This window comes from Neodiprion virginianus, chromosome 4 (assembly GCF_021901495.1).
Source record: "Neodiprion virginianus isolate iyNeoVirg1 chromosome 4, iyNeoVirg1.1, whole genome shotgun sequence".
NCBI lineage: Eukaryota > Metazoa > Arthropoda > Insecta > Hymenoptera > Diprionidae > Neodiprion > Neodiprion virginianus.
The window spans coordinates 15036485-15058821 of record NC_060880.1 but is presented as its reverse complement, the minus strand read 5'-3'; the positions used below and the strand labels follow the sequence as shown (position 1 = coordinate 15058821).

General features: G+C 40.4%; 4 protein-coding genes across 7 annotated transcripts in view; 1 reads left to right on the top strand and 3 right to left on the bottom strand.

Annotated features, from left to right (window-relative positions):
- Positions 1–2878, bottom strand: part of LOC124302155 (ecdysone-induced protein 74EF) — a 122354-nt gene extending 119476 nt beyond the window's left edge. For both annotated transcript variants that reach the window (XM_046757993.1, XM_046757994.1), the window contains exon 1: positions 2680–2878. The gene's annotated coding sequence lies outside the window, so the exon portion shown is untranslated. The remainder of the gene's footprint in view (positions 1–2679) is intronic.
- A 75-nt stretch (positions 2879–2953) lies between these two features.
- Positions 2954–3954, bottom strand: LOC124304153 (anaphase-promoting complex subunit 15-like). Its single transcript, XM_046762245.1, has 3 exons — positions 3544–3954; positions 3398–3457; positions 2954–3275 (listed from the first exon to the last, which is right to left on the bottom strand). Exons 1-3 carry the CDS (start codon positions 3667–3669, stop codon positions 3045–3047), a joined length of 417 nt encoding a protein of 138 aa, XP_046618201.1. The 5' UTR covers positions 3670–3954; the 3' UTR covers positions 2954–3044.
- Positions 3955–13858: 9904 nt separating this feature from the next.
- On the top strand, positions 13859–17527 carry LOC124302294 (protein-associating with the carboxyl-terminal domain of ezrin). 2 transcript variants are annotated; one of them, XM_046758287.1, is made up of 5 exons: positions 13859–14192; positions 14380–14830; positions 14921–15110; positions 15192–15328; positions 15399–17527. In XM_046758287.1, the coding sequence occupies exons 1-5, from the start codon at positions 13998–14000 to the stop codon at positions 16343–16345; spliced, it is 1920 nt and encodes a 639-aa protein (XP_046614243.1). In that variant the 5' UTR covers positions 13859–13997; the 3' UTR covers positions 16346–17527. The 2 variants fall into 2 exon arrangements, with proteins under 2 accessions (XP_046614243.1, XP_046614244.1); XM_046758288.1 differs by having other exon boundaries at positions 14111–14224.
- Positions 17292–21198, bottom strand: LOC124302295 (uncharacterized). 2 transcript variants are annotated; one of them, XR_006907678.1, is made up of 2 exons: positions 19426–21198; positions 17292–18211 (listed from the first exon to the last, which is right to left on the bottom strand). XR_006907678.1 is itself a non-coding variant. In XM_046758289.1 (2 exons), exons 1-2 carry the CDS (start codon positions 20673–20675, stop codon positions 17360–17362), a joined length of 951 nt encoding a protein of 316 aa, XP_046614245.1. In that variant the 5' UTR covers positions 20676–21070; the 3' UTR covers positions 17292–17359. The 2 variants fall into 2 exon arrangements, 1 of the variants encoding a protein (XP_046614245.1); XM_046758289.1 differs by having other exon boundaries at positions 20577–21070.
- Between the last annotated feature and the right edge of the window lie 1139 nt (positions 21199–22337).

Genomic DNA, 22337 nt, shown 5'->3' with positions numbered 1-22337 from the left:
ATGTAAAGTTTATATCTGCCAATATTTGCTTTCGTATGTGGAAAAAGAATGCTACGAGATCTTCCGTGGGGTGGGTGTAGAATACTCTACTTGACCTGTAATCACCGTAAACACTCGGCTTATGCACAACGGGAAATTGTCACGCGTTGCATTATAGCTCTGGAGACATCGTGTCGGGTCACAAAACGGTCAAATGCAGACAAGGTTGGTTTGTTTACGCGTTTTATTCCGCACCGTCGTTCGCGGCGATAGAAAGATGGAGATTGAAAGAAAGAAAGAAAGAAAGAAAGTAAGAGAGAGAGACCACGTTTTAAAAAGAGAAAGAACGACGAGGCGTTCGTTGGGTCTGTGATTTCCACGTGGTGCGGGCGACGACGGAATGCAACTGGCGAATACGCGGGTTTCGTTGTCCGCGCGCGACTGACTTCACGTCGAACGAGGAACGGTGGCCCAGGTTTCGCTTCCCAGTTTCACCACCCGACCGCCCGTCGTCCCGCAAAGAGTGAATTCTCCCTCCTCCCTCGCCTCTCCCGCTCTCCCGCGCTCTCTCAACCCTCGCCCACGGAGCACGCACCCTTCGACATGCCGCGAAGAAGAAGAAGTAGAAGAAGAAGAAGAAGAAGAGGACAGAAGAGCCGCGAGGCTGCGCTGCGTATGCGCGAGTCGAGCCGCGTGAAGTGCACCGCGTAACAATACTATTCATCCTACTTTCCCCGCTCTCTGCTGCGTGTACGTGTACCGTATGCACTCGTTGCTCTCTCTAGCCAGCCCTCTTCATTTTTATCACACGCACCTATATCTGCCGCCTGTTCCTCCTTCTCCCCGCTACCAACTAACTTCGTTTGAGGCAGGTTAGGGCGCCTAGCATTTGCCGCCGACTCGAGGTATCGACGAGGTCCGCCGCTCTCTGCAGACTGTATACTGTCATTAGTCCGTGCAGCTTCTAGGCATCTTGCGTTCGTATTTATCGCGTTGTGAAGCATGTCCGGACAAAACTGACATTCGCTTCTGTACGCAAAAATGCATGTGTACACACTAAACTTCACGCAGAGAACTACTGCCGCTTTTTTTTGTTTCTTGACTAGCGTCCACGGGGAGATTCCGTATCACTGCAGAGTTGACGTAAAACGTGTATCTGTTTTTTTTTTGGCGACCACATTGAACCGGTAGTACCGAAGTTTATCCAAGGCACGAAGATCGCAAAGATGATGCCTAGAAGATAACTTCGCATTCATGCGATTCCTTTCTTTATCTCACCGCCTAATAACACTTCTGTTCTAAAGTAGAAACCTGCTTTTCGTTTTTTACCGATACCGCAAGCCGCATCCATCCAGCAATATTTGAACCAATTGTTTTAGATTTTGAAATTGATAATTGGATGGTCATCGACGGAATGCCGAGTTTCAATTCTTCGTTGCCTGAATTTTCTCACTGTACTGAATGAACGAACGCAGGGATAAACCGCACGAGACATATGACAGAATAGATCATCGAGAGGGGGTTTGCGCTCAGAACTGGTGTTTTTTCATCCATTTCTCCCGTTATTTATTCATACACGTCAAATATTCTTTTAACTGCATCCTAGGTCGTTTACGATATTAATAGATCTTTACTGCGCCTGTGTACATCGAGCCAACGAGGCCCATAGACCGTGTGGATATATGATTTCGTAAACATCCCTTGCTCGGGGTTTGGGTAATCCTAGAAGTACTCAAGTTCCGCGGATGATTTTCCCCTGCAAGCTCGCGACCCTCGTTCGTATTTACAGTAACAACTGCGGGCTGAAGCTGCTTCGCGGCCCTTCGGAGCATCGGCGGCAGTTTCGAGGCTGATTTTCGGATGAAAAATAAAAACTTCAAAATTTTCACGAAGAGAGCGCGAAGAGAGTTCGGCTTGATCGCGAGATCCGCACGTTCCTTTGAGGAGTCCGTCGGCTGCCGTTGCGTCGGCTTTTCGCTGTGTTAGGCGGTTACTCGCGCCGGTTGTGTCTTGGCGTTCGTTCACCCTGGCGGGGGCACCAACCTGGCTTTAGCTTTACTTCGCTTACTACCTCGCAGAGGTACATGCATACCTCTATATAAACTCCTCTCCATACCTACGTACACTCGGCATACCCAGCCGTACGTTTCTCTACAGGGTGTGCGCCAAAGTATACGATAACGAACGACAATTGTTATACGCGCAAGTGAATTTGCATTGCCTACGCACGCGTATACATATATTATACGCGTCGAAATTGATGCACATCATTTCTTTATCAACGATCGGAACGTTTTACGGGCAACTATAGGTATTACATACCGTCGAAAGTCGAGGAACGATGAAAGCCCGATTATCTTTTACTCGCGGAGAAAGTTTACCACGAGGAAGTTTCCAGCCTCCCCTTCCTCCCACCATCTCGATGCAGCCGTAGGGAATGTGATTGTTTGTGCGAGAAACAGATCAAGATAATAAAAATAAATTGCAGACTATACCTATAAAAGCAGCCGAATCTTTACATACTTTCGCTTGTTTAATTTTTGTAATTTTTTGTCAACCTCTCTTGTATTCTTAAAGATAAAAGAGATTTTCCTCGGTACTACTAGTTGGCCAGCACTGGGTCAATGGGGTCGTGACCTGCGTCCGTTAGAGCAGCAGTTACGTAATCGGAGGTGCTCGAATAACTGTTTTAACACTCACCATTGTGGTGTTGTGCTGTGCTCTGCTGTTCCGCGGTCAAAACGGCGCTTTTACCCACCGACTCGTCGCAGCCGTTCGCTCGGTATCTTTACGTTCGATCTCTGCGGCAAGTTTACAGGCTCGTGCATGCGTATGGAATACGGGTGGTATTGTCGAAAACAGCGAAACTCTTACTGTGCCGGTAAAGTAGAGACCTGTGAGAATTTTGGGATGTAATTTAGGACAAATTTGAACGAGTCTCTGGAACTATTCAAACTCTAAATGACACAGAAGATGCAACACAAATGTAATTTTATTCTTTCTTACGGTTAATTGTACAGCTAAACGTTTCTTAACATCTTAATTTATTGTCACACAATCAGATTCTAGGTGTAATGGAGGGTACGCGCGTTGACCATTCTGATGGAAACCGGGTTTTGCTGGGTATCAGGACTGGGCCCAGGACTGGCTCGCGGCTGTTGATGGGAGTAGCTGACTTCCATGTCGATCTCGTCCAGTTCTTCTTCTTCCTCCTCATGGGTGTCGGACTCCTCCTCCTCTTCTCCTTCGCCCTCGTCTTCTTCTTCCTCTTCTTCTTCGCCTTCGGATCCACGGAACTAGAACAGAAAACAGTTCAGTTTTGCAGCATTGTCTTCTTTCCTGTCTACTAACACCGCAAATGAAAATTTGCGATAGAAGTAGTGATTACAAACAGATTATGTTACGTTTAATTACATACATCACTTGCTGACTTTCCAATTGGAATTTGATTCCAGCGTTCGGCCTGTATGCTGTCCATCTGAAAGTAAACACTACATTTTGTAATATGTCCTGCAGATGGTCTAGGCCATGTGACGAGTTTTTATTACATGACAACGTAATTACCCATGATTGATGCTCAGTTTCTAATGCAATAACCTCGCTCTCGTCGTCGCACGGCTTGTCTGCGTCGAACCACAGAGGATCAATAGCTCGGGGTTGTAAATCAGGCCAGAGTGGCATGAATGACATATTTCGAAAACTTGAAGGAACCGTGAACAGGCCAGTCGATCTCCACAACGCGACAGTTACTGATTACGTTTGATATTATAACCTCAAAAAACTGCATGTGAATTTTTTGACGTTTCCTATTACCGAGCTGTCAACTATCTTCACGACGCTCCACGAACTATTCGGAGACCAGATTACGCAGTCGAATCGACATACGCAGGCGTTTGAAAACACTCGATTTTACGGAATGAACGACGCCGCGAACCGCTCGTCGAAGTCAGTCACGGCAGAGATGAGTAGGGAGATCTCCAACGCTCGGCATTTCTTGGTACCAGCTAGGTTGGAGCGTCGACGTGACACCTAGGCGGCCACGCACCGAAGGTGGCCGACAATCGTGTATATATGATATACTCGGTCGATCGAGCTAGTGGTTGCCAATCGCATCCTTGTCCCCGCTCACACAGATGTTTCCAGGAATGCAAGAATTGGGATTTTTCTTGATTCAATTATGAATGTCAGCGAATAAAAGTATCTCCAGATTTGATAAATTTTGAATTCAATTAGCAGACGCTGAACCAAAATAATTAACCATTCCCAGCCCGAATACTTTTTTTTTTTTTTTAATAAATTTTATTTTTTTATAGATATGAAAATATGTGACGCCTGGATGTCTCGAATATTTGTACACGCAGTCTATGTAAAAATATTACGAAGCCAACTCGATAACATTTATGCAAAATGTGCAATACGCAGGTGGAGAAATTTTTTTTCTCTCGAACTGAATCTTCCAGAGAATCATCAGCGAATTCCAAGCAAGCTCCGTAAATATTCTGAGCTAACGCGCGATCATGAACGTAGCTGTAGTACGGCTGAGTGGATACCACATGAGGATGAAGTGATGCGGGAAACGCTATCGATCCCGGTACACTTTTTTTTTTTTTTAATTCAATCCCGGCTTTTTTTTTGTATTTTCGGAGAGAAAATACAAATGAAAGAAAGAAAATTTCGAGAGCCGGTCGATTTTTTCCTTCTTTCCTTTTGCTTTTTTTTTACTGAACCCACCTTTTTTGTAGTGGGGGTAACCCAGAAGAGGACGAATAATTGAAACAATAAAATACCGAGAGAATCAATTTGTTCCCCGTTTTTGGCGCCCCTTTTTTTTACTTAATCCCCGCCCCTTTTTTATTTCGGGTAACTCATAAGAGAGAAAATAGATGAAAGTGAGAGTGGACCGATTTTTTTTTCCTTACATTTTTTTTTATTTCGAATTTTTACTTAATCCCGGTATCTTTTTTGTATTTTTGATAACCGAGAAGAGAAAAAAGGAATGAAAAAAAACAATTCTGAGAGTGTGTAGATTTTTGTCCATTTTTCTATTTTTTTTTTCGTTTCTTTATTTGGTAACCCGGAAAAGAAAAAATCTACCTAACAAAAAATTGGAGACCGGATCGATTGTATAAAAACTCTCTTTCAGCTGTTTATTAATATTACCTCCATTCAGCCGTTTCCCCACCGAAAATCTTGAATCCAATCATTGTTTAATGAGATCATGCACAGTATTTCAAAACCTGTATAAAAATCTGATTTTTCGGAAAATATTCAAAAACGTCTGTACAAAAAGATCAGGCGGGTTCCCGAACATTCAAACACGAAAATAATTATTCAAAATTAGACTTTTTCATGGCAGCAAATGGACCGTGACTTTCGAAAAACAATTGAAGAGGTCGTAAATGCTGGGAAAAAAGTGAAATCACCTACGTATCCGATGAACATTATTCTTGTTATGAGTGTTATAAAAATGTTAGACTTCCGTTGTAGTTGTTAGAAATGGAGACTTCCGGTCTCGAGGTGAGGTTATGCACTTGACAGCTGACAACTTGACGTTGCCAAATTAACAAGTAAACTAGTCAAAGTTTTACTAATAACCATATTTTATTTCATGCAACAACTAATTACAATAAACTAATTTATCATTTATATTAATTTTTTAATCTATACCATTTGAGGGGATTATCACATCAATCCGCAACGATAAAAATATACTACACTTGTTCAATACACGCGTGGTCAGCATGATCTCATTAATGAAGGCGTAATGGGATTTGGGAAGCAAACAAAGTGAAGGTGACGGCATGTAGAATTGGCAGATGAATGTCCATAAGAGTTTGTTTTTTCCAAATATTGAAGCACTGATTGAAGCACTGACGAACGAATACTATTCAAATTTTTGTGACTGAATAACGTCTGGATTTCACAGAACGTCAATAAGAAAAGTGTTAAAAGAATTCTGTGAATCATACATTTGTTGATTGTTTAGCCGAGTGCACTATAATTGGAATCAAATTAATAATATTCCAAACTATTCTTGAAACAGGATAATAAGCATGAACATTTAACTTAGTATTCTACAAGAAAAATTGATGCACTCGTTTTCGGGGGGCACCACGAGAAGGAAATGAACACCATCCCCCGTTCCCGTATTTAAATTTTTGGGTTAAATATAGAAATATTATGTATAGAGCCAGTGATTAGCCAGTTGAATCATTATAGCATGTAAACTAGCTAGCCATTAGGCCATTTTCCGATATTCAACCAAAGAATTTATACACGGGTTGAAGCGTAGTTCGCACAGTCTCTGTTAATTGCCAGGTATGACTTCAAGATTTGAACTCGGTCTACAATAGACGCATACGTTCCCGTTCCCGTGGGGAGTTTAAGTATATGAAACCCATACTACCGTCTACAATTGAACGCACACGCGATTGTAAACATTACTATGGGTTTCGTATACTTCAACTGTTCACGATAACGGGAACGGAAACGTATTCGTCTATTGTAGACCGAGTTATAAAATACACGAAGCGCAGCTCACAGAGCCTCTGGCAATCGCCGGGTACGTCTTCAATAAGAGAATACTTAAGCGTAACTCACTGAGCCTCCCCGGGTACGTCTTCACAACAGAAAGTGTCATGAAGCGCAGCTATGGAGCCCCCGGTTGACGTCAGGGTACATCTTCGCATTAAGAGCTTTCGATTCAATTTAAATACCTTTAATTTTTTGTAACTTACTGTTCGGTACGTGCATAGTACGAGCTGATCCGGACTGTCACACTGCCCGATTGTTGAATGTAGTCTCAGCAAAAACCTTCACTTTGACCATAAAGCGTAGAAGCTCTATGCGATGCTGAAGGCATTCATCACCTTCGTGAAACCAGTCAGGATACAATCTGGCAGTATCTGTGATAATATCATCTATAAGATTGATCGAAAGACCTTTGCAAGCCCGGTGCGTCTTCCACAAACGATAAAAAGCTTGGAGTTACGATCTGACGATGCTTTCGAACTTGTCTGTGGGCCGACTCACATATGATACCGATGGCGCATCAGCGTCAGCATGTTCATATTCCCGAAGTTCAGTATACACCTAATTTGGCGATGATGCTTCCATCGGAGTTTTAACGGTTCCACAACGACATCGATCGCACGGAAATTTGCGCAGGTTGCGCTGAGCTACGTAACCAGCAAAATAATTGATTGCACAAAGTTCGTAGCTCCGTAACTCCGTTTCTTTCGACATCTCCGCGTTCGCCATTTCTGTTTCCTGCTCTTGCCTCAGAGCTTCCACAGCATTTTCCACTTCTGCCGTATCCTCGTCGAATTCGTGTTCGGTGGGATCCGCAGGCATACTCTCTGGCGTATCGAAAGCCCGAGCTACCATCGTGCAGGGTTCTATTAAAGCAACGGCGTCAGGACATTGTACATTTCGTCTGCTGCCGCTGCCGATGTATCCGGTAGAAAGGATGTGTCTCAGAGACAAGCGAACCATCCGAGCCGTGGGATTTGGGTTGTGACCACCTCGCTGGCGAAATTTCGAGAAGAGGTGTTCGACGGAATCTTGGTTGCATAGTCCGGCTGCCAACTCGAATCCGGGATACTTCTCTTTTATCGTCGGATACGTTAGCAGAATAGCTCGCGAAGTATTTTCAGCCGTCCCCTTTCTCCTTGGGTCAGCAATCGTCCGTTCCGAAGAAAACTTCACGAACTCTGTAAGCGTTTCCTCGATCTCGGGTTTCTTGTCGGCAAGCGGGCGCTCATCCGGATTTCGGCACAAAAGCTCGTAGGCATTGCACGAATCGATGACTTTATTCATACGCTCAGCAAAAGCTGCGCTAGCCTGTCACGTTTCCGTGTTGAGCCCGTGCGGATCCTTGCCTGCAATTGTTATTGCCGCTGCAAATCGGCGGCTCAAAATTTGAAAAGCACGCTCAACGTTCATCGCCTGGAAGGACGATGGAAACAAGTGCGCCTCGGAGATGTGAGAAAGTAGATTCGAGGTAGTACTGCAGTTATCGTATCTCTAAGTTTTTACAAAATCTTCGTAGGAAGCGATAATCTGACCCCTCCAGTACAGTATTTCGTGTGTTCGCAACGTGCTCAAAAGACGTTTTATCAAATGAGGAAAGTCGAATGAAGCAAAATAATTTCGGTCACCGCTCATAAAGCACGGACTCTCCTCTGACACGTTTAAACAAGAATTGAACAATTTTTGGTTCGAGGGACCCTGATCACATGTAACGAGGTGAACTACGGCTCCGGCTTCATGCAATCAACGGAGGGATTCATGGACCAAGGTATGAATCTCCTCGGCCTTCATGCCAGTCCCGGGAGGAAAATACGCGAGTTGTTGCCGCCATGACTGATTTGCGTTCAAACTGTCGACGCAAAAAAAGAAGACGTAGCGCGCGCGTTCATCCCTCCGACCTAGTGGGCCGAGATCAACCAGACCTTCGATGCAATCGAGTTTCTCCGAATATTCTTCAAATTGTTTGATTGTCATCTCGTCCCATTTTAGAGCGCATACCCTATTTTCGATAGGCAACTCTTCAATTTTGACCTTCAACTTCTGGAATATGAAATCGCAGAAGCTGGGTTTTATGTCAACCTCCGAGATCCAATTGCGCACGGTACTTTCCGCCGGAAACATGCATCCTGCATTTCTCAAACGCGTATAAAAAAGCTGCTTTGCAAGATCTTTTTCTTCCTCCGAGTAAGGAGCATTTTTCCGGTGCAATTGGAGCTTCATCATCGTTCTTGCTGCCGGCTACAAACTCTTTTGCTGATCGAGAAAACTATCGAGGGACAATTTTTTTTGAAGTGACAACTTCTTCAGCGGAGCTTGGCACTTTTTAGATGGGTACAAAATGTTAAACTCGCGTCAGATCCGTAGCCTGATCGAAAAAGCGTAAGACGGATCCACACGTGCACCTGTCCTCAAAGCTCGTTTCAGCTTTTGACGGAGTTGTCGAAACGTTTTCGTCTTCGATGCATTTTCCCGTATCAAAGCGGCATTTTGTTTACGCAGATGACGCAACACTTTTGCACGAAGCGACAGATCACCCACACATGACATGTGTCCCTCAGGCGTCTGACATGCAGGGTTACTGTCATCGGGTTGCGGTTCTACGCTCATCCAGGTGCAATTTTTGTCATCCGAATCAGCAAAGCTCACCACTGTCTTCCTATACTTACGCGCCTGCTCCGCAACGTGCAAATCTTCTTTACCTACGCCCGTAGGCACACACGCCGATGTCGACGAGTGAACCGTATCAAAGGCGGACTCACCTGTGCTTTGTACCTCTACGGATTCACAAGGCATAACAAGCACCGTTTCCGTCAAGCCCGAGGAAACGGTATCCGCCGGTATGACAGAGTGGTTCGCCGCAAACGCGGAAATGAACGTCACCGGTTCATCGGCAGAATCGTTGAGAATCAACGACTCGAACTCGACCGGGTGCGGCGTTGCGAGAGAAATTGCATCACTTACCATTGTACGGACTGCGCAATCATCCACTGGACCTTCCGCATATGTGGATGGAGTTCGGACTTCCGGGTGGTCCTTCGAATCGTCAACACTCTCGAGAAACATAATAGTCTAGTCAACAAGATCCATTTTTAGAAAATTTTGACAGAGCTCACCGAAAATTATAATTTTGGTGTCATTCGATTCGTATTGACGTCTAGAAACTTTTTGAGAAAATTGAAATGGCGCTGATAAAAATTGCAAAAGTTATAAACAATATAGTGAAAAAAAAAAAATTGCTTTCGTTTTTTTGAAAAATCTCAAAAACTATAAAATATTTTCAAAATTTGAAAAAAGATCCTTAAAGAGGAGAATATTTCTTAAAAAAAAGTCCGTACTCCCGGAACTCTATCTCCAATATTAATAATTTTTACAGAGCCCTAAAGTTAGTACTAAAACGGGCAGTCTGGCGTTCACGCGCGCCGCGTCATTCAGGCACGGTAAACAAAAAAATTATTTAAAGATATTAAATATGAATATTAAGGAATGAAAAAATTTACATACCTTAAGAATAGGTTGATAAATAATAATCCGCGCGAAAAAAATTTTTATTTGCATTTTTTTCATATTTTATCCATTAGTTAAGTAACAAAATTTTTGAACTGGAAAGTTAACATAAAAACCTTCGTAATTGTTAAACTAAAAAGCTCAATTTTTTTTTGCTTTGTACAGTTATTATAAAGAGGTGAAAAAATAGATTTCCGTTGGAAAAATTAAAAAATTTTAATTTTCCACTTAATTATCAACAATCTACTGCACTGAAAAATTAATAATAGCAATAAAGCGTTTGTAAAATTTTTTTTTTCCAAACATTTCAATTACTTCGTTTTTAAATCATTAAGCGCCACCTGAAATTATTTTTTTTTAATTTTATACTCCCATTGTTTAAAAAATTGTTATAAACAAATGCATTATTTTGGAGATAATTAAAAAATTTATTTTTTTATTCGAAGCATTAAAAAATATTATGATTTTTAAAAAAAAAACCATTTCTTAAAAAAATGTTTTTATTGGTTAAAAAGCATTTGTTAATTAACTATTTTTTTTTGTAATTCATTATTAATATTAAGGAATCGTTTTTTTTTTTAAATCATTACTTTTGTTGTTCTTTTATATCCTGCAAAAAAAACAATTTTTTATTCACATTTAATTTGTTTATTTGATAAACAATTTGTTATAAACAAATGAAATTTTTATTTTCTATTTTTTTTTCGTAACTTCAAATTAAAATAAAAACAACTATGTATCGCATGTTTTATGAAAAAATTTTTTTCTATCTTTTAGAAAATTTTTAATATTTTACTATTCGTAAGTTCCATATTTTCTTTCAGCTTACGATCACTATTATTTAAATAACTTTTAAACTATTACAGATACGAAAAAAATACTTCAAGTCATTTTTAACCATTTTAAAGTAATTAACGATATGGACCGACAGTCGATGCTCTAACTCAATTATTTATTTACTTTTTTCTTATTATTTAATAACAATTTTGCAATTTTTATCAGCGCCATTTCAATTTTCTCAAAAAGTTTCTAGACGTCAATACGAATCGAATGACACCAAAATTATAATTTTCGGTGAGCTCTGTCAAAATTTTCTAAAAATGGATCTTGTTGACTAGACTATAAGAGGAATCGCCTGTTGCGAAAGTCTGTTGCCAATGAAGTACATCGGGCTGAGATGCTCCCGGCATAACCCCCACGTCCGTAATGTTTCCAGTGATAAAGTCAGCAAGTACTTATTGCCTGCGATTTCGGAAAAAATGTACCTGCATTAACAAGTGACGCATCTGCGCCAGACCGCGCCGTGTGAATACATTGACTTTGAAACTCGATAGGAGAATTTTTTTTCCTACCGAAAGTGAGTTTTGGTGATAATTTTGAGTACTTTGCCATAAGGTAAAAATCAATAAAAAAAAAAAAACATCCTGCAGATGCGCAGAACATTTTTTGTTGTCATCATAAGGTGAAAAAGTTTGAAATCAATCGTTTAAAAAAATGTCGTTCAGAAAACCTCTAGAAAACTTTATTTTTTCTACTATGAAATTAATGTAAATATATTTGCAAGCAAGTGCGATGATTTTTTTTTTAATTGTCTCTTTTTCAAAATTTCTGTTTTCGAGAATTCATATAGGTTTAATTTCTGATCGTTTAATATCCCGCATACTTCTTGGATGCAACACGGAACATTTCTCCGAACATATATCAAAAATTCACCCTTCATAATTTTACCAAAATTATAAAAATTGAATTTAAAATGGAGTGAAAATTCTGAACAATTTCATACATGTTCCGAGAAACGAACGAATTCATTCTATAATATAAGAAAAGAACATGAACGGAAATTTGTTCAACAATTTTTTCCCGCTATAATTTTTTTACAAGTTTTTTGCATTATCAAGAGACACGGCAGACGTTTCTCATGATGCGTGAAAGCACTCATTTTTCATTTAGGAAATGAAATTATAAAAAAAAATTTTGTATGCTGGATAGAATCGAAAAAAAATTTTTAAAAATAAAAAAAAAATTAAGAAATAAATGTACCAAGCATTTTTCAGTACATCCTTTTTCGCATAGCGTTAGTTATTTTAGATTTCACTGTTCTCCGAGATTCTTGCACTTTTCCATTTCAAGAAAAAAGGCAAATAATTACAAGGCAACACTTACCGGTATTTTTTACCCACGCATCAAGGCGGCAATCTCCTGCCACAGGAAACCTGTATAGTTTTGTTCCCGTAAATTTCGAATTGTTATAACCACGGTAAGCGCGCACGTTGCGGTTTGTTTTCATCCATTGTTGATGTTTTTCGACGCAACAAAGCACATACAGAAGTCACTCCCTTATTACGAGATTACGATGTTGAGTATTCGTAACACGAGTTACGACTGACGATCGAAAAATTGGTGGATAGATTTGGGGGAATCCGTGATCGCATACAATGTAATACATTGTAAACTTGGTCGTTTCGGGATATATTTCGAGATATACATGCAAAATTTTTCGTCAATATTTGAATCGAGAGTCGACCGGCGAAGTCGAAGTACATATAATGCAAAAAACAATAAACCGGGAATATATATATATATATATTCTCTTCTAAGAGCATGCGAGGATTGATCAGCTGACACATGATTGTGAGAGAGATAGCTGAAATTTTTCTCATCCGGGTTACCAAATAAAGAAAAAAAAAAAAAGAAAAATGTAAAAAAATCTACACACTGTCGGAATTGTTTTTTTCCATTCCTTTTTTCTCTTCTCGGTTATTAAAAATACAAAAAAGAAAGCGGGATTGAGTAAAAATTCGAAATAAAAAAAAATGTAAGGAAAAAAAAATCGGTTCACTCTCACTTTCATCTATTTTCTCTCTTATGAGTTACCCGAAATAAAAAACGGGCAGGGATTAAGTAAAAAAAAGGGGCGCCAAAAACAAGGAACAAATCGATTCACTCTCGGTATTTTATTGTTTCAATTATTTTTTCTCTTCTGGGTTAACCCCACTACAAAAAAAGTGGGTTCAGTAAAAAAAAAGCAAAAGGAAAGAAGGAAAAAGTCGACCGGCTCTCGAAATTTTCTTTCTTTCATTTGTATTTTCTCTCCTAAAATACAAAAAGAAAGTCGGGATTGGTTAAAAAAAAAAAATAAAGAAAAATAAAATAAAATAAAAAAATGAAAAGTGAACTGCGATCAAACCCGTGTCCCGCATCACTCCATCCTCATGTGGTATTCACTCAGCCACGCTACAGCTACTTCCATGATCGCGCGTTAGCTCGGAATATTTACGGAGCTTGCTTGGAATTCGCTGATGATTTTCTGGAAGATTCAGTTCGAGAGAAAAAAAATTTCTCCACCTGCGTATTGCACATTTTGCATAAATGTTATCGAGTTGGCTGCGTAATATTTTTACATAGACTGCGTGTACAAATATTAGAGACCACCAGGCGTCACATATTTTCATATAAATAAAAAAATAAAATTTTTAAAAAAAAAAAGGAAGTATTCGGGCTGGGAATGGTTAATTATTTTGGTTCAGCGTCTGCCAATTGAATCCAAAATTTATCAAATCTGGAGATACTTTTATTCGCTGACATTCATAATTGAATCAAGAAAGATCCCAATTCTTGCATTCCTGGAAACATCTGTGTACCGGGGACAAGGATGCGATTGGCAACCACTTGCTCGATCGACCGAGTATATCATATATACACGATTGTCGGCCACCTTCGGTGCGTGGCCGCCTAGGTGTCACGTCGACGCTCCAACCTAGCTGGTATCGCGAAAAGCCGAGCGTTGGAGATCTCCCTCCTCATCTCTGGGTTACGGCGGTTACGGCTTGCGATAAGAATATGACAATGGCAGAGATGCATGAACCTAACCAAACCCAGCCTAACCTAACCTGCAAAGCAGACAACTCGTCGTACCTGCGGGCAGTCTTGTGATTTTTGCCACGTAAACACGGCGGGGATTGATCAACAGAATTGAATTATTTATGGGTAACGAGAAGAGTGCCCTGGGCGGGTTGGAGATCGACGAGAAGGCCGTTGAGATCACGGACTTTTGGCTTCATCACAGTGCCAGCTTGAGTGAACCCAGTCAGCAAACGTTATCAGTATTCGTCAGCGAGCCGTCATTGCACTCTGGTGCGAATTTCGGCAAGCCGTCGCCTTTGGAGAAAGCTGCCAAGGTGGGGGCATGCGACAACGTTTTTACAAAGAGGTGTCAATTGCAGGCGATCCTAATCAGGCCGGCGCTGTAATTTGCAATTTCTAGGCGCACGTCTAGCCGTCGCATAACATATGTTTGCCACGAGCGCAGAGAATAGTTTAAGGAATTATGTTGAGCAAATGGTGATCGACGCGTTTTTCTTTCAGCACCTCATGCTGCATCGTCATCCCTGTATATTGAAGTACGTTGCATCCTGGCACAAGGGTAGCAAATTCTTCCTCGCGACGGAGGAAGTCAAGCCACTTGTCCAGGTGATCGGAATGCAAACAACTCTGCAGATTTGCATTGGACTGCACAACATTTTACGTGCCCTGATTTTTCTCCATGAAAAGGCGCTCGCTTCTCACAACAATGTTTCTAACAGCGCCATTTATGTCACACCTGATGGATTTTGGAAATTGGGGGGGCTGGAATATTTATGCAGATTCACTGAATTGACACCTGCTTATTTACAGAAGACTAGGAACTACAGATATGAAAAGGCAATATCGCCAGAGGAGGATGGCGGAAAATCCGCCGTTCTCATGGAGCCTTCTGCCATTGATCAGTTTGCATTCGGAGTATTGGCAGAGGAGGTCTTGAGGCAGAAAAGCGACGGTAAGTTGTCGCAATCTTGCGGAAGAATTCACCCAGTGCTATTTCGGTTTTGGATAATATTCTGTTTTTTTTTTCCTCTCTGCACGACAGAAGACGTCCCTGCCCTGGCAGAATTCAAAGAGTTATCAAAGAAACATTTGCAGAATGCTGATCCAACATTGAGAACCAAACTTTCCTCCGTCCTAGTTCACCCGTTCTTCACGCATGAATTTATAACTATACACAGTTTCCTCATGGAATTACCATTGAAAAGTGATACGGAGAAGCAAGATTTCTTCTCGTAAGTTTACCCACAGAAAACGATTTGTGTTCAAATCTTCCAGCTTCTAATCAACGTATTTACTATTCTTTTTTCTTGCAGAAATCTGGTGGTTGAATTGAAAAAATTTCCAGAAAAAATCGTCGCCGAACAACTTGGCGTATTGCTCCTCTCTAGAATGGTTCTCCTTGATTCTACAGCCCAATCTAAACTGCTACCATTCGTTTTGACACCGAAAGGTGAGAGCGGAATGATCCAAGCGCATGCATTGTCGACGACGATGTAGTTAATAGTTGAATCACTTTTTAGTTACAGATGATAATAACGAGTCGGATCTCCTTTTCACGCTCTCAACATTCAAGAGATACCTGATACCGAAACTTCTGCAGATGTTCTGCGTACGCGATGCCCAAATCAGGCTCCTGCTTCTGTCCCATTTCAATTCGTTCGTTAGTGCGTTCCAGCTGGATGAACTGAAGCAGCACGTTTTACCTGAACTGCTGGTCGGTATTAAAGACACAGACGACCATTTAGTTAGCACGACACTGAGAGCCCTGGCCGATCTCATTCCCCTGTTGGGTTCGGCAACTGTGATTGGTGGAAATAGGGGAAAACTGTTCACAGATGGACGGCCAAAAAAGGCTCCCAGATTGAGAGAGACCAAAGTACGACCAGCAGCACCGAACGGCGCGAGTGTGCCAGACGTGTTGTTGCGAACCAAAATGGCAGTCTTGGAATTACCGGAAAGACCGTCTCCGGATGGCGGAGAGGATCGGAACGATTCTAACTCCATTTCTCACGACGAAGACGGCAACTGGTCGGACTGGGACGCTCAGGAATCTGCCAACCCAAGAGCGAATCCTAGCGAACTAAGCGCTGTCAAAGACGAGGAGAATCCGTTGGAAACGACAACGCAGGATGCAACGAGAGCGAATTCCAAAGACTCAGCATCTGCCAAAGTGGAAACCCCAAAATATTCGAAGAAATCGATAATTTCAGATATATCAGAGCTGGATATTAAGAACTCGAAACCTATGCACATACAGAAGGAAGAATTTAACTTTTTTACTGACATGGAACCTGTGATTAAAAAAACTCAAGTTCTGCATATAGCTGAAACTGCGGCGGTAGCGTCGAACAGTATGTTCGATGTAAAAGTGGTCGGAGTTGCACCCGACGAAGGTAACGGCGATGACGGGTGGGGAGACGATTTGAATGACTGGGGAGCAGAGGACGCGCCTCACACGAGAAATTAACCTTCGCGTAGATAGATAGATAGATACGTAAAATTTCCCTGTTCTCTTTTCTTTTCCATTTTTTATAAAACTGTACATTCAAATTTTCGTGGTAAAGGATAATGCAGACTAATATAATTTTAACTAACGTACATAGATGTAATTGTTAAATCACGACTATGCCATATCGAAGACACTCTAGATTGTCATTGTAATTTGTTTATACTACAAAATGTAATTTATTGGCGATTGCGTTATACCAAAGACCTGATTACTTCAATAATTAATTATATGCTGCCATCGAGTTGTCTGTCGGGAGGGGTTAACAAGGGGAGGCCGCCAATTGTAAAATTCAGATTCGATTCATACTGCGCGTAATAAAAGCTTAAGGCCAGAGGTGTAATGTAGCAAAGCCCTAACATGCCATTCTTTGCCGTTGTCGAGAAAATCGACACTGAAATATTCCATTGCATTCAAATACTTTACTACGATAAACGTATAATTCAATAGCCGTGTGGCCCAGCGGTAAGCTCTCCGGTTCGTAATCCGGTGGTCGCGGGATCGAATCTCGCTGCTCGCGACTTTTTTTTTTTTTTTTTAATTTCATTTTTTTTTGTAATTGAATTGTGTGTATATACATAATCCCCGGCAATCAGTTTCAACAATTATGTATATAATAATTTTTTTTAAATGCCGTTTGTCGCGGAAAAACCGACGACTTCGAACATCATTATGTTGTTCGCGAACAAAGTTATATTTCAAATATGTTATCAATTGTTTTCATAATGTTTACCAAGTATAGTTAACGGAAGAAGTATGAACGATGTTCCAAAACGAATACGTGTAGTGAGAATCAAACGTTCGAAACATAACAGTGACTCCTCGAACAAACATTTGCTTCCTGAAATAGAATATAATATGGATTCGTGTTGTTTCATGCAAATAACATTGGAAATGAAACACAATATTACAAATAACATTCAAGTGGGTACAATTTATTGAAAAGTTCCGTATAAACTTGCAGATAATTTACAATTAGTGACAAGAAGTAGCCGGAATGTTGCACGAACCAGAGTAATAGTTATCATAGAAACATGGAAAGCATAAAACAGCATAACATCCAGCACATCTGATAAACGATGCGTTTTTACAGGAACACTTGTTTTTTAAAGTATCTGTTGGAAAACACACCTGATTTACATTGAAAAAAATTGTTCTATCGTGCGTCAGGTTTGATGCAAACCATGCGTATCGTATCATATCGGAAAAAATCGGAGAAGACAACTGGTGGTGCACGATCGATTGGATTTTTATACAATCTTCTCTGGAATTGATCTCACGGTCTCGCTCGATTAAAAAAGCACAATTTTGAAGGTGCTTGGTCAAATTTTTTACCTGCCGGTAAAAGTATACGTCACACGGTTGGACGAGAGGAGTGCACTTTGGAGGAATGACCTTCATAGTGCACGTTGGTAACTTTTTATCGTCCTGAAACATCTCATCGTACAACTCCGGGTTCGTGTGCTCAACCCAAGAGTCGATCAGAAGGAGAAATTTTTCGTTTTGTACGTATGGTTTCAAAGCATTACGCAAGAAGTCCTTGTACAAACCCGTTGTGAGTTTACCGGATTTGGAAGATGTAATAACAACGTTGCTATACATCTTGGCGTACTCATTGACCGTCTTCTGCACTCTGGGTCCAAACGTACCTGCCATGTAGACTCTTGGAGGCATACGAAAATAAGAGGTAAGACTCGTCCAGACATGGTGATTGAATATTGTGCCGTATACGTATGCGTCACCTTGTTGATGTCGTGTCGGTTTACCAGACAGCCTTTGACCCGTTTTCTGTGAGAGTTCTGTTGAACGTGGACTGGTACTGGCACCCTGACAAACAAAATACAAAAATACCGTTACTATTATGCAGAGTTGCAAAAATTTCAATGAAAATACAATGCATTATCCATTGATTAGTTAATCGATAATGGATTGAACAATACATTATCAATTGACAAAATAATGCGTAATGTATTCAATAATGCATTAAAAAAAACAACGCATTACTTACAACTCTGCTATTATGGCAGTATATTCGGAACGAAATCTGTGTTGTCTATCATACATCACACAAAAAAAAGTACTTGGCGCGACTGTTAGTTTATACATTCATTTATAAACTTCACTTCATATTAAGGCAGTCGCGCAAAGTACATTTTTATTTTTATTGCATTTTATTTTCTATTATACATTTTATATCTATTATTTTATGGTTTAGAGAAAAAGCTGAACTCTCTTAGTGCTTTTTATTTTTTTGATTGCATTTTTTACATTTTGTACATCGAATAAGATGTTTGCACCTCAGCTCAATAATTACTATGTGATTGAAAAAATTAATGACGTTAAAGCAGCAAACCACATGTGCTTGGCGACACATGCTTCAATTTATTTCGCAACTTTTTGCAAAGGATATGTAGAAGACTATATATACTTTATTATATGAGAGCGGACTTGATTCAAATTTTTGTACATAATTTTTTTGTGTATTTTTAGAGTTTCATTATACATTTTTTGTGGGTATATAGATAAAGCTACGTACGTAAATGTACTTGTCTCCAGTTTTTACACCATTTTTGGTGTTTTTGGCGTATATTCCAGGACTTTTTGCAAAGTATTGCTATTTTTAATATTCAAAATCGCCGGAAATTCTAAAAAAAAAAAATTCATACGTATTCTGAAAAATCAATGAATTCATTTCATATGAAATAACAGAAATTACTAGAGATTCGTTGAACAAATTTTTGCTTAAACAATTTATTACTTGGATAATGGAAAGGATTGAATGACAATTAAAAAAAAAAAAAAATTCGTTTCTATTATATAGAATGAGGCTCTGTTAAATTTTCCCTGTTAAATCTTTATTCATATATTTCTTTTCATTCCGCTCATTATTTTACTCACTACGAGCCTACGTACAAAATCCGAAGGCCCAAACATTTCATATTCATTCGTTATCGTATTGATATAATGTTTCATATAAATTATTATATCATACGATAACGAATGAATATGTTGAATTTGTATAGAATGCCCCATATATACACCTGATCCACCCAGTGTGTGTTGGAACGTTGGGGTTAGCCGCTCGTGGCCGACGGTGTGTGGTGTACGTGCGTCCGTGAGCCGAGCGTTTTGCCGCGTGGGTATGCCCTCGCAACTACGTTCTAGCTCACCTACGAGCACCGCACACACGAAAACAACAGAGAACGTGCGATCTGTATTATCCACCAAGATCACATTTATGATCATCATGTTGGTGTAGCCCTAAAAGAACTCTGCAGCATCGACGGAGTGCGGCTGCTTCAGTCTCGTTGCCGGGTGTCATGGTGACTTCCATGCGTAAATAATCATAATAATAAAAAGTGTGCGATGACGACGAAATTCTATAATAATGAATGAAACGAAGTCGATCATGTGATGAAGCTATATCGGCGATATTCTTATAGCAACAGCCTTCGTAATAGTCTCAATCGAAAGAGAAAAAAAAATAAAAAATATACACTGGTGTATTTTTTTCGGGACTCTATAATTCGTTGGCTATGAGGAAATAAATTTTTGTATATAGATATAGTCCTGTGTATAAGCAAGTTGTGCGGAGTAAGTGTCGCGGGCTGTCGAGAAAATGTACTTGTCTCGAGTCGCTACCGCGACTCTTGATAATCATATTCTGTCATGCCATATGAAATTTGTGAACTGAAATTTGATCTGTATTAATTATAAAATCTTTGTCGAAGTTCGGTATCAGCGTTCGCGTCTGAATGCTAAATGTGTCCGCTACGGCCAAAATTTCGTCTTGGGTAGCCATCTCTTCCCGGGAAACAAATTTTGTGATTTTCCGTTACCGAATCTGGTGCTTCTTTTTAAATTCGGTGACCCATGTTTTTGAAGCTTTGAATTCGAAATCTCGGAACTGACTTGCAGCGCCCAAAGCCCACTGCTGCAAGTTTCTGGTCGTAATTTGCTGGAAGTTTTGTCGAGCTTCTACGTAGCGATCATGTGTCCATGAATCGACGGTACAATATTTATCAAATTTGCTACCGTCACTTTTTTTTTTTGCTCTTCCCACCTGGATAAATAGATCATATTTTTCAAACGAGAGCACCCATTTTGTTGTAGAGTTTTGAGACTCCAGCTTGGATGTTCTTTGGCCAGAGTGACAGCTCTAACTTTGTAATCCAGAAAAATATAATCGTACTCTTTTTTTTCCTCTCGTTCGGCTCGTATTCATCTGATGATTCGTTGGCGATGAGACTCGTTTCAACTTCTTCGTAGGCACTACTGTCGTCGATTTCATTAATGTCTATCAGTTCAGTCTATCAAGAACGAGTGATTTTTCGGCGAGCATTTGCAACGTATTCTGAATCATTTCTTCCCCTATTACCATGGCTTCTTCGTTGATTGATGAAGATGGTTCTGCTGTGATGACATTACTGTTACGGAGGAAAGTTTCAAAATATACCAACGCATCTTTCAATTGTTGTTCAACACTTCACTGTGTATCGAATCTTCTTCGATCTCATCACTTTCATGCGAAAGGCCCGGATCACTCTCGGATTTTCCCGTCTCCATTTTTCCGTTTTTTAACAGGGTACAATAAAACTTTCACGTACACACTGATTTTCGACGCTGTTATGAGTTGTGTTAGGGACCGCATCTACCTTCTTTCGAAGTTAGCAGGCAACTACGCTGTTACACGGCGTCTCGTTTCGACCCTCTTGACCCCCACCCCGCCTTGTGCGAAAGGAACATCTGTCCTTGAATTGAAACGATCGAGTAACGTGATTTGAAATTTCATACCTGCCGCAGCAAATGTTTGATCGAGGATGAGTCACTGTTGTGTTTCGAACATTTGATTCTCACTACACGTATTCGTTTTGGAACATCGTTCATACTTCTGCCGTTAACTAAACTTGATAAACATTATGAAAACAATTGATAACATTTTTGAAATATAACTTTGTTTGCGAACAACATAATGATGTTCGAAGTCGTCGGTTTTTCCACGACAAACGGCAATTGAAAAAAATTATTATATACATAGTTGTTGAGACTGATTGCCGGGGATTATGTATTGTATACACACAATTCAATTACAAAAAAAATGAAATTAAAAAAAAAAAAACAAGTCGCCAGCAGCGAGATTCGATTTCGCGACCACCGGATTACGAACCAGAGAGATTACCGCTGGGCCACGCGGCTATGGAATTGTACAATTATCGTAGTAAAGTATTTGAACGCAATGGAATATTTCAGTATCGATTTTCTCGACAACGGCAAAGAATGGCATGTTGGTGCTTTGCCACATTACACCTCTAGCCTTGAGCTTTTATTACGCGCAGTACGAATCGAACCTGAATTTTACAATTGGCGGATTCCCCTTGTAAGAAGCATCTCTGCTCCACGCCGTAAGGTCAAGACCAATTTGTTCCTCTTATGACTCACAATCCCGCTCTTCTTATTTTCGGCCGGATGATGATAAATCGCGAAAGTAGTGAAGGGATGGAAAACAATGTCGTCGATAAGAGGGGGGGGGGGGGGGAGGAGGAAGGGATGGGTACTTGGTCACTTGCCACGGTTCGCGAGATAGACATGCAGCAATGCGTGCGCTCCACTTCATTTTGTTTCACGTCAATCCGCACAAGAACGGCGTACATTGTATCAGCGGGCTTGTGTAAAGAACGAAATTATTTGAAACGCGAGGGCATCACGTCTTTGTATTTAGCGGTGATTTATTCCTTTTTTTCGTATTTTTTTTTAATTTACCGTTTAGTTTACCGTAGGTATATGTGTACGTATGTGCCAGACCAGCTAGGCATTTTTACGGGGGAAATCTTATTTTAGATCTCGCGCCGAGACGGTGCTCGAAAGGAAGAAGTTGCGGCGCGAAGAGGTTATAGGAGTGGTAACGGGAAGGGTGGTTACCTCCTTATAAGCTGCACCACATACTAACACTTTG